The 12,326-nt window shown below is 45.6% G+C and overlaps 1 protein-coding gene across 8 annotated transcripts in view; it reads left to right on the top strand.

Moving 5' to 3' along the window:
* rasal2 (RAS protein activator like 2) overlaps positions 1-12,326 on the top strand; it is a 466,188-nt gene that overhangs the window by 433,499 nt on the left and 20,363 nt on the right. For all 8 annotated transcript variants that reach the window (XM_068037871.1, XM_068037872.1, XM_068037865.1 and 5 more), the window contains 3 exons: positions 159-361; positions 8,387-9,263; positions 10,747-10,878. In XM_068037871.1, coding sequence (XP_067893972.1) covers positions 159-361; positions 8,387-9,263; positions 10,747-10,878 — 1,212 coding nt within the window. The remainder of the gene's footprint in view (positions 1-158; positions 362-8,386; positions 9,264-10,746; positions 10,879-12,326) is intronic.

The following is a 12,326-nucleotide window of genomic DNA, read 5'->3' as shown; positions in this document are numbered from 1 at the left end:
AACCCCAACAAACCCGACTCCTGCATTGTTTTTGCTCATTTCTTCACCATGGTCATCACGGTTGTGTTATTCCGCACTGCTGCATTCTGATCCGCTCACATCAACTGCCATCCTCCACCCAATAAAATGTGGATGTTTCCGTGGCATTGTCCAACCAGGGTGAAAATTCATTTCTACAGGCGACCGTAGCGAAACTCGGCCCACTCCCACGCATCCTCAGCGATATCACCAAATCACTAACTAGCCCCACACCAATTCAGCAGCAGATCCGGCGATTTGGGGACCATGTCAGCTCATCCCCAAATGTGAGTGGCAGTGTGTCATCTGGACTGCAGCGGATCTTCGAGGACCCTGGCGACAGGTAGGAATGGGTCATTTGCTGTCAAACCTTCCCCATCCATGCTGTGTTGTAGCAACCACCCTGGTTGAGAAGGGCTTGCTTGTAATTCCCAGAAAAATCTCTTATCTTCGGGCAAATGAATTGCAAATCAATTGGCCGAGATTTTGCTGTAGCAATGATGGTGAAACCATCAGCATTTGCCTTTGTTACTCTTCTGAAACTGATAGCACCTTCTGGAGTCTGTACAGGTGAAGTTAAACGTGGAAATGTAGGTGATTCTACACTTCTCCATAGTTGAAGTCACCTGCAGACTGTAATCAAGTAGAAATCACTGAGCTGATGAGGACTTGGCCCTTTTGCACCATTAGTCTGAATGAAAAGTCCTTGAGAAAGTTACACCTTGTTGGATGAGGTGTAATTGGCTTTTTAAAGTTGTACTAGATTAATAATTGCTGCTGTACAGCCTCAGTGTTCCTGAAAAGCTAATTCTATATTTGTGGAATCTCATGTTTCTCCATTATGATAAAATTTCACTTTTTGTTTACAGTTTGTTTATGATATTTCAGCTTCTACCTTAGTGCCATGAGTATGTCCCAATCATTTATTTTGCTTTCTGTAAAAATTTAATTAAGAGTGATGGATGATCAGTGCATTTTACTTCCTGGTTTGCTGTCTGAGAGAATACTTCAGTGTAATTGGCTGCTTATCTTGCTTGATGATATCACTGTTGCTGGAAGTCTGGAGATTCCCTTGACTTGGTGGCAGATTCAAACTGACATCAGGAAAGGGAAATCCATGCTACAGAGATCGCTTTCCTCAAGGTCAGTGGTGAGTGCTGTCACTTTGCCGCTGACCACAATCTCCGGGCCATAGATTCTTGTTGACACAGACACTAGCGTTCTGGCTTCCCCCAAATCCTAACAAACCTTCAGACAGTGTCAAATTTCAATGGGAGGAGAAGGCAGAGATAAAGTATGCAATTTCAAAACAACCGAAATGTATTGGAATTAGTTCCATTTAGGTCAGTTGCTTTTGCCTTCAAAGAAAGGGATTAGAATTCCTTTTTCCTTTTTAAGAATTTTTCTCTCTCATTACCAAGATTGGATTGCTGTTTAAGCATGTTAATTACTATTTATGTCTACTTTCTGAACTATGTTACTCCATACCTGATATAATTGCTGCTCAGTGTTCGGGTGATGGGATCCAGTGGTGGTCGAAGTGCCTGTTGTCATTTCTCCCAAGTTCTGATCAAGGTTTATTGACCTGAAACGTTCACCCTGTGTTTCTGTCTCCACAGATGCTGCCTGGCCTGTGTGTTTGCAGCATTTTCTGTTTTTATTTCTTATTCCGATGCAGCTCACTTCCCAGAGGCTCATTTAGAACAGCAATGGTGAATTCATGGGAGCAGGTTGATTGCTTCTTTTCTCAGTCACAATTGCTTTCTGACCTGGAGACAGTAAAATCTGAGGGGGTGGTGATGCGACATGAAGATGCTTATGCCTTAAGAATGGGTGCCAAGCCACACAATGTGTTAGATCACTAACGAGCAGTACCATACAGTGTAGCACCTCTGAGATCATCCACATCACTTCCTCATTCTCAGTGTGTAGTATGGGGATGCCAAGTGGAGTCCATGTGTTTCCCCATGGGACAGTGTTGTCCAGTGTATTTGTCCCTAGTGAATAATTGGGAATCCAGATCACAGAATTGTTACAGTGCAGAAAGAGGCTATTCGGCCCATCGTGTCTGCACCAGCTCTCTGAAAGAACAAGTCACTTAGTGCCATTCCCCTGCCTTCTCCCTGTAACCCTGCAGATTCTTCCTTTTCATATCACAGTCCAATTCCCTTTTGAATGCTTCAGTTGAACCTGCCTCCACCGCACTCTCAGGCAGTGCATTCCAGACCTTAACCACTCAAAGCATGAAAAAGTTATTCCTCATGTTGCTTTTGCTTCTCTTACCCCTTACTTTAAATCTGTGTCCTCTTGTTCTCGATCCATTCAGGAGTGGGAATAGTTTCTCCCTATCAACTCTGTTCAGACCCCTCATGATTTTGAATACCTCTATCAAATCTTCTCTCAGTCTTCTCTTCTCCAAGGAAAACAGTCCCAACTTCTCCAATCTATCTTCAGAACTGAAGTTCCTCATACCGGAACCATTCTCATGAATCTTTTCTGCACTCTGTCCAATGCCGTCGCATCTTTTCTAAATTGTGGCGTCTGGAACTGGACGCAATACTCCAGCTGAGGCCAAACTAGTGTCTTATACCAGTTCAACATAACTTCCTTGCTCTTGTACTCTATGCCCCTATTAATAAAGCCCAGGATACTGTATGCTTTATTAACCGCTCTCAACATGTCCTGCCACCTTCAATGAGTTATGCACATAAACACCTAGGTCCCTCTGCTCCTGCACCCCCTTTAGAATTGTACCCTTTATTCTATATTGTCTCTCCATATTCTTCCTACCAAAATGAATCACTTCACATTGTTCTGTATTGAACTTCATCTGCCACCTATCCGCCCATTCCACCAACTTGTCTATGTACTTTTGCAGTTCGATACTACCCTCCTGACAGTTCAGAATGCTTCCAAGTTTCGTATCATCCACGAACTTTGAAATTGTGCCCTGACACCAAGGTCTAGGTCATTAATATATATCAGAAAAAGCAAGGGTTGTACCATTGACCTCTGGGGAACTCCACTACAAGCCTTTCTCCAGCCCAAAAACCATCCATTAACCACTATTGTATGTTTTCAGTCACTCAGCCAATTCTGTATCCATGTTGCTACTGTCCCTTTTATTCCATGAGCTGTAACTTTGCTCAGAAGTCTGTTGTGTGGCACTGTATCAAATGCCTTTTGAAAGTCCATGTACACCACATTAACAGCATTGCCCTCATCAACTTTCTCTGTTACCTCCTCAAAAAACTCCAAGTTAGTCAAACATGATTTTCCCTTAAGAAATCCATGCTGGCTTTCATTAATTAACCCACATTTGTCCATGTGACTATTAATTTTGTCCCAAATTATTCTTTCTTGAAGTTTCCCCACCTCCGAAGTTAAACTGACTGGCTTATAGTTGCTGGGCTTATCTTTACGCCATTTTTTGAACAATGGTGTAACGTTCGCAATTCTCCAGTCCACTGGCACCACCCCTGAGTCTAAGGAAGATGGAGAAATTATGGCCAGTGCCTCTGCAATTTCCACCTTCACTTCCCTCAGTATCCTTGGATGCATCTCATCCAGTCCTGATGCTTTATCCACTTTAAGTGCAGACAGCCTATCTCATATATCCTCCTTATCAATTTTAAACCCTTCTAGTGTCTGAATTACCTCCTCTTTCATCATTGCTGGGTTGCATCATCTTCCTTGGTAAAGACAGATGCAAAGTATTAATTTAATATCTCAGCTATGCCCTTTGGCTCCCGGCGTAAATCCCTTTCTGGGCCCTACTCAGCCCAACTCCTCCTTTTACCACCCTTTTACTATTTGTATGTCTATAGAAAACTTTGGGATTTCCTTTAATGCTGGCTGCCAGTCTCTTTTCATGCTCTCTCTGCTTCTCTTATTTGTTTTTCCACTTCCCCTCTGGACCTTCTATATTCAACCTGGTTCTCAATAATATTTTCTACCTGGTGTCTGCCATAAGTACACTTTTTATTCTTTATGTTAATCTCTACCTCTTTTGTTATCCAGGGAGCTCTGGATTTGTTTACCCAACCTTTCCCCTTCTAGGGAGGGAACATACCTTCACAGTGCCCGAACAATCTCTTCTTTGAATGTAGCCCATTGTTCAGCTACTGTTTTTCCTGCCAACCTTTGACTCCAATTTATTCGCCCCAGTTCTATTCTTTAACCCATTGAAGTTGGCTTTCCCCCATTTAATTATTCTTACTCTGGATTGTTCTTTGTCCTTTTCCATAGTCAGCGTAAACATTATGGTACAATGATCACTGTCCCCTAAATGATCTTTGACTGATCCTTGATCCACTTGGCCGACCTCATTCCCAAGAACCAGGTCTAGCAGTGTCTCCTTTCTTGTTGGACTGGAAACATACTGCTGTCGAAAATCTTCCTGAAAACATGCTAGGAACTCTTGCCCCTCACTGCCCTTTACACTACTACTATCCCAGTCTATGTTCGGATAATTAAACTCCTTCATTATAACTACCCTATAATTTTTGCACCTCTCTGTAATTTCCTTGAAAATTTGTTCATCCACATCCTTCCCACTAGCGGTGGCCTATAGACAACACCGAGCAATGTAACTGCGCCTTTTTTGTTTCTTAGCATTAGCCAAAATGATTCTATCCTTGAAGCCTCTGGGACATCCTTTTTCTCCAGCACTGCAGTGCTCTCCTTAATCAATACTGCCACCCCACCCCCTTTTTTCTCTTTCCTGAACCCATTGGGTTGAATTTTACAGAACGCCCCCCACCCCCCCACCCGACGTTGGAGGTCGTAGCAGGGTGCGGGGGTGGGGTGGGTGTGGCGGAAAATGCCTCCAGCAGAGGCCCACCACGGCCTTGATGCCGGGAAGGCCTGGTCCGATATTGCCGGCGGCGAGGCCTTGTGGTGGCCCTACCCACTCGGAGACGGGAACTATATTTAAATAAATGTAAATGAAGGAATTAATTATCTGCTCGCCTCTGCCTTCCCCATCTGGGGATCCGAGGCGGAACTCTGCTGTGGAGTGGGCAGTAAGTAAGTTTTTCAGTGTAGTGAGGTGGGGGGGGGGGGGGGGTGGGGAGTGGCGTGAGTAACACCATTGGTGGAGGGGATGGTGGGAAAGGGTAAAGTTTAAAGTTGATGAACTGTGGGGAGGGAAAGATCGGGAGCACAAGGTAAGTGCTTTGGGAGGGAGAAAGCAGGTCATTAATGCTGTGGTTATTGAGGGAGGTGGGAGAGGGTTGGGATCACTTTACGTTTTTGAAGTCAGTATTTCTTTCAATATTTAAATTGAAATGTAGGGCTCGAAGTCCTTTAAAAATGGCGTCAGCGCCTGCGCAAAGGCAGCTAACACCATTGCCGGGGCGGATTGCCTGCCCCCTCCACATCATCGGGTGGACAATCTGCCCCAGCCATTTAAATGAGCTGCTGCGTTTAATATCGCAATAGCTCTGTGATTGCTCAGGTAATCGGCAGCAGAAGTATAAATTTCAGCCCCCAGGAATATTCAATATCCAGTCTTGCCGTTCTTTGAACCAGGTCTCTGTTATAGCCACAACATCATATTTCCACATTTTAGTTTGCGCCTGTAACTCACCAATCTTATTAACAACACTCTGTTCATTCACATAGATGGACATTAACCCTGATTTAGACTTTATTACTTTCTCCCTTACTCTGACCCCACTTATTAACTTACTATTCCCTGCACTAGTGCTATCTATCTTTCTTAGTATTCTGTGCACCTTGGTATTCCTCTCTGATATTTCCTCCTGGTTCCCCCACCCCTGCCAAGATCAAACCCTCCCCAGTAGCACTAGAAAATTGCCCCGCAAGGATATTTGTCCCAGTTATGTTCAGATGCAACCCATCTGGCCTGTGCAGGTCCAGCCTTCTTCAGAACTGGTCCCAATGTCCCAGAAATCTAAAACCCTCCCTCCTGCACCATCTTTCGAGCCTCGCATTCATCTGCACTGTCCTCCTCTTTCTATACTCGCTTGCACGTGGTGCTAGGAGTAAACTGTAGATTATTACTTTTGAAGACCTGCTTGCTCATTTCTGACCTAGCTCCGTGAACTCTTTCTGCAGGACCACATCCCTCTTCCTATGTATGTTGTTGGTATCAATGTGGACCATGACCACAGAGTGTTCTGCAGCCATTCAGTGACATCCTTGACCTTGGCACCAAGGAGGTAACATAACATCCTGGATTCATGTCTGCAGCCACAGAAATGCCTGTCTGTTCCCCTGACTATTGAATCTCCTATCATTATCGCTTTTCCAGTCTTCCTTGTGCCCCCCTGTGCAGCTGAGCCAGTCATGGTGCCATGGCCTTGGCTGTGGCTGCACTCCCCAGATAAACCATCACCTTCCTCAGTACTCAGAACTGAATACCTGTTGAAGAGTGAGACACATTCGACATCTCCTGCACTACCTGCCTGTTTCTTAACTGTCTGGTGGTCACCCATTCCCTCTCTGCTGCATACTCTTAAGCTGTGGGGTGACCACATCTATAAACGTGCTGTCCATGATGCTCTCATCCTCACGGATGCACCACAGTGACGCCAGCTGCTGCTCAGGTTCTGAAACCCAGAGCTCAAGCTGCTGCAACTGACGACACTTCCTGCACTTATGGTTATCCAGGACCAGAGAAACGTCTGAGAGTTCCCACATAGCACAGGATGTGCACTCCTGTGGTTGGAACAGCCCTGTCAATTCCTCTATCTATTAGATAATAAACTTTGGTGCTACAATTAAACCCTGCTACTAATAAACTCTGCTGCTACTAATACTAATAACCCTACCAATAGTAATAATAGCCTTACTACTGCTAATACTAAACTTTACCAATACTAATCTACCATACCACTATTAATATACCCTACCAATACTAAAACACTAACAATAGTAGTAACAACCTTACCAATAGTAATAAACCTGATTTAAAAATAAAGGATAAGACTCACCAGCTACCAACTTGCTACTTGTAATTAATATTTTTAATGTTTTTAAACTCTCAGTTGTTTACACTGAGTTCCTAAGCAGCAAATACTCACCAGCCAATCAATTCTCCACTTTCCTGTGATGTCATGGTTTGATTTTTTTTTTTTCCCCTCTTCAAACTCAAGTGCGTAGAGGTTGGTACCTTGTAGGTCCACCACTGCCCCTCCTGACTCTCTCCAGGTAAGTGGAAGGCCCCGAGCCTGGGTCTGGATTTATTTTCACCCCAGTAGGTTCCGTGCAGGTCCGCTGCCGCTCCCGACTCGCTCCAGGTAAGCGGAAGGCCCCGAGCCTGGGTCTGGATTTATTTTGTCCCCGGTCGGTTCCTCGCAGGTCCACCACTGCTTCCGACTCTCTCCAGGTAAGTGGAAGGCCCCGAGCCTGGTTCTGGATTTATTTTCTCCCCGCTAGGTTCCTCACAGGTCTCTCCGCTGCCGCCGCTCCCGACTCTCTCCAGGTAAGTGGAAGGCCCTGAGCCCGGGTCTGGATTTATTTTCTCCCTGGTAGGTTCCTCATAGGTCTGCCGCTGCTCCCGAAGCTCTCCAGGTAAGTGGAAGGCCCCGAGCCCGGGTCTGGATTTATTTTCTCCCTGGTAGGTTCCTCACAGGTCTGCCGCTGGAAGGCCCCGAGCCCGGGTCTGGATTTATTTTCTCCCTGGTAGGTTCCTCACAGGTCTGCCGCTGGAAGGACCCGAGCCTGGGTCTGGATTTATTCTCTTCTTGATGTGGCTGACTGCATTTCTGATTCGTAAATAGGCACTATTACTGGATGTGATATCAATGCTCATTCAGAAGGAGAATGCCTGTGTACTTTAACCATGATGTGCATTTGTTGATAACATGGTAAGGCGAAAAGCAGAGTGTGTGTGTTTCTTTGATCCATTTTGAGTGCTTTTCTTCCTTAGCTACTGAATGGTGGTAGATTTTTAAATAAATATACACATGTGAAATACATTTACTTGTCCCATGTGGTTGGATGTAAGGATGTTTCTGCTAAAATTAGTGTATATGGCTAAAACAGTGTTGCAGTTACCACATCTGTATCTTGTCAGCGATTTCTATTGGACAACACTGCTATAGGAAAACTAAATCTGTCAAAGCATCACACTCTGCCTCCCTCTCAGCTCCCAATGATCTTCTGAATGGCAGAGACTAGAGTACAGGCAGCTCTCCTACCCGTGTGGCTGTGAAGACAGCAAAGGTCGTCAAACAGGTCAACTACTTGCCACCTTGATCAGGGAATAACCAACAATGTCTGGTCTGAGGGAATTGAGGAGTGCGGGGGAGAATAGAACTGTAAATAAAAAGTGAAGGTGGGAAAATAGATTTTTTTATTCGGTGTGGTGCACAAAAAATTAATTTGTTTTTATTTCCAGTGATGTGCAGAAACTGCAATCTCCAACTCAAGAGAACGTTGAAGCATTTTTGCACAGTAAGCAGCACTTTGCAGGCCAACCAGCCTCAACACAGAGCATGACTTACTCCGACAGGGATGAAGAAGAGTCCATCCTTCATAACGGCAGGAGTGTATCACTTGTGGATCTGCAAACCACTACAGTGACTCATGGGACAGGTAGCGTTCCAGTTCTGCCAAATGTGCCAGTACGGCACACTGGCAGCCAGGCCTCAATTACACATATGGCAAACATCAAACAACTCCGAGAGGTGCAGAGCGGGGCACAGAGTGCTCCTCAGATCCGCAGGCCTCTACATCCAGCTCTATGTCAGCAGAACAGCCTGCAGCCTCTGTCTTTCCAAAACCCTGTTTACCAGCTGAACAACCCACCAGCAGGAAGCAGTAAAGCTGGCATGGACTCCAGTTCTGAGAACCTGAGCTCCACAAGCTCTCGGAGCCACACCAACAGTGAGGAGCTGATCAGCAAACTGAGTGGCCCAAGTAATAGCAGCATTGAGGACTTTGCCAAACGCAGTACATATAGTGATGATTACTCCAAACGACACACCATGCCAGATAGGAACAATCTCCCAGTGGCATTGCCTCGGCAGAATAGCATTGGGCATTCACAGCTCCGCAGGACAGAACTGTCAGCTCCCAGCAGCCGAGTGAAAGCACCTCATTCATTACCACTTAGTGCATCACAGAGAAGCACGGGCAGCATGTCAGGATTACCGTCTACATCACCTGAACCACCACAAACTGAAAACAGATCACGGCAACCATCAAGCTCATCAAAAGGGGAAAGTCCTGTGCCGAAAGTCCGGGCAGTACATAGACAGCAGCAGTCACAGCAGGTGAGGAATCCTCTTCAGGCCACCAGTGCTGAAATTGTACAACACATTATAAGATGAATTATTTTTTTATTCCCTCTATCTCCAGTTCCTCTCCTTTCTGGAGATAGTAGCAGCTCCTGTTGGAGTAAAGTTCTGCAGATGCTGGTGGCCTCCAAATACCTCAGCTAAACTGTCATTCTTCATTGTGAAGCTGAACAGTTTGTGTTGGCAGGCTGTTTGACAGCAAGTGACAGATACTGCCCTCAGCTGGTGTCTGCATTTGTGCGGTTGGAGTTACTTAGTAGCAAAGAGGATAGATAATTTTAATTCCACAATGCTTCGTATCTCTTACTGTCACCCTGTTTCACTGTCTGTCACTCTCTCTCTCTGGAATGGCTTGCATAGTTACTTGGAACACAGGCTTTCAAATTATGCCCCTGGATTTGAATCCACCCCAGACTAATCAGGTGAAAGTTGGCTTTTGGTTGGTTACTGGGGTCCTATTTCAGTGAATCTGAGACAATTCCCACCTTGTTCATAATGGGTGTACGCTCTGAACTTTCCACAACTTGCTGCTGAATTAGCAAATTTGACTTGGACACAGGGAAGTGGAAAAGTCACACTGGTGCTGTCGGGGTGCTTATCTGAAAGTTGTGGCAGGTTGGAGGGAGTTTTATTCTCTATTTAAGCCTCACAATACTTGGTTTGGGAATGGAAAAGAGAGATTATTCCTTCCTAATGCACACACCTGGATCTTTCAACTGGATGACCACAAAATTTCCCCTCCCCCACAAAAGGTTCACATATATTGAGTGAATAAAAACTTAAGATTAACACTAACAGCACACTGAACTTGGAATTTGAATATTTCCCCCATATTGTAAGGAGATGTGCATCTATCTCATTAGCAGTTTCCATTTGGAATATCCTGTGGCTGTTTTTTTAAGTGTGCTACAGTGGCATAGGCTATTGAAATCAGCGTGTTGGCCATCACTGATCTGCGAAATTAGCCACACAGTTGCTGCATTTCTTTGGTATGATTTACTTTATCTGCAGTTGGTGTGTAAAGCCTGGCTACCTGACCCGAACCCAACTAGACCCGGGTCGGGTCTATATTCTAAGTCCAGAATTCAGGCTTGGGTCGGGTCAGGCTGGACAGTGCTGCCTCCAGGAACTCACGGGATCAGGCTCACCCATGATTCCCCACAACTCCATCTGCAGGAATAGCCTGCTGCCGGAATGGATGAACGATATTTGAGTCGGGCCGAGTGGCAAAAAAAAATTAAAGGTTTCGGGGCCTGGGTCGGGTTCGGGTTGGCTGTGGTCAGGTCGGGCCCGTGTCGGGTTTCAATTTTATACCCCAGCAGGCCTTTAGTACAGAGTAATACAGTGAGAGAGAGAGAGAAACTACACTTCCTCCAATGCCAGGTCCTGTTGATTGTGATGGTGATTCTCTGGCAACATGTAAAAGTTCATGTTAATTGTTTGACTCTAATCAATGCAGGTCCAGTCACCGGTGGAGACTGCTACCATGTCACCAGTTGAGAGAACAGCTGCTTGGGTTCTGAATAATGGACAGTACTTGGAAGATGACGAAACAGAGCAAATTCGTGAGGAGAATAAACATGCAGAGAAGGTAGGTAAAAGGTGCTTATTTCTTTCCCAATCAGAGTCGAGGGTCGAGGACGCTATTTACTTGACAAAAGTGAACATTTTGCAACTGGGGGTGAGGGAAGTGCATTGCACAATGAGGAAAATTAGAAGTAGTTTCTCACTAATGCACAAGGATCTGCATGTGCCCTTTTATATCATTAAAGTTTAGTAATAAATCTTCTAATTATACTTCTCTGTTCAATAATGTCAATGTGATTTAATTTATTACTTTAAATTGTATCCACCATCAGTGACAGACCTGTAAGCACCGGTTCTTCACATTGTTTTGCCACTCCAGTTTGGAAGGAGAGAACCTGGATTTGTGCTGCTGTATATTTTTCACAGTTCAAATGGACACTGTATAAAAATATCACATACTTATTTATGTTGTCCTGAAATCCCTAGTGGGAAAAAAATTACTAGAGTGGCTACATAAAAATTTCACGTCTCCATTAATTACTAAACTCCTGATGACAGTACTGATTAGTTTCTGAAATGATTCTCCTTCACACCCCCAAATAAAAATAAAATGCATTGACCTTTATACGACCTGAATCTCAACCTTCTTTAGCATCTGTGGGATATGCTAGTGCCACAGTTTGCTGCAACAGATTCTGAGTGCGACAGATGCTGCTCTTTTGTGTATTATCCACAGTCAGGACCGCAGTTTTAAATGGTTACTGTTAACTGACAACCATTTGGGTAGATTGCAAGTGAACAGTACTGAACCAAACGAGTAGAGTGATTGGTTCTACACTGGGGTGGTGTACATTTGCTGAGTGAAGAACATTTCATAGAGCCCTAGAGTCATTGGCTGGAATTTTACTCTCCCCCAAAGAGCGGGTTGGTGGCGGTGGGGTTGGGGGGGTGTAAAATAGAGTGAGGGGCTCGGGAGGCCCTTCCCAACCTGCTCCTGCCTCCATCGCCATATTACGTGGGGCGGCAGTGGAGAAAACCAGTTCACCCACCCAGGCCAATCAAGGCTCTTAAGTGGCCAGTTAACAGCCACTAAAGGGCCTCACCCGCTGCCATGGGGATTTTACCCTCAGCCAGTCAGGCAGCCCAGGCATGAGAAAAGTTGCCTGATAAAAGCAGGCAGCTTTCTGATGAGCTGGGGTGGGGGGAGGGGTCCTCATGATCGGGCAACCTGTGCTCAACAAAGGGCCGCTCCTGATGCCCCAACCACCCCAAAATCCAGCACGCCCCCGTCCCCCAATTGACCATCCTAGTCTCGCCAGGGCCCGACCAATCACCTCTGGCGAGGTCCCAGAAACGTTTCCCGTAGCTGACCTTCCTCTTCTTCTCGAAGCTGGTCTGCAGTCCCAGCAGTGGCGACCGCTCCCGGTGGCGCTGCTGGGACTAAGAGCTGCCAGCCGGCTGATTGGCAGGCAGCTCCATTGGATGGGACTTCCTGCCTCAATGAGGTTGAAG

Source organism: Heterodontus francisci, chromosome 8 (assembly GCF_036365525.1).
Source record: "Heterodontus francisci isolate sHetFra1 chromosome 8, sHetFra1.hap1, whole genome shotgun sequence".
Taxonomy (NCBI): Eukaryota; Metazoa; Chordata; class Chondrichthyes; order Heterodontiformes; family Heterodontidae; genus Heterodontus; species Heterodontus francisci.
The sequence above is the reverse complement of the archived record's forward strand: the minus strand, read 5'-3'. Positions and strand labels throughout refer to the sequence as shown.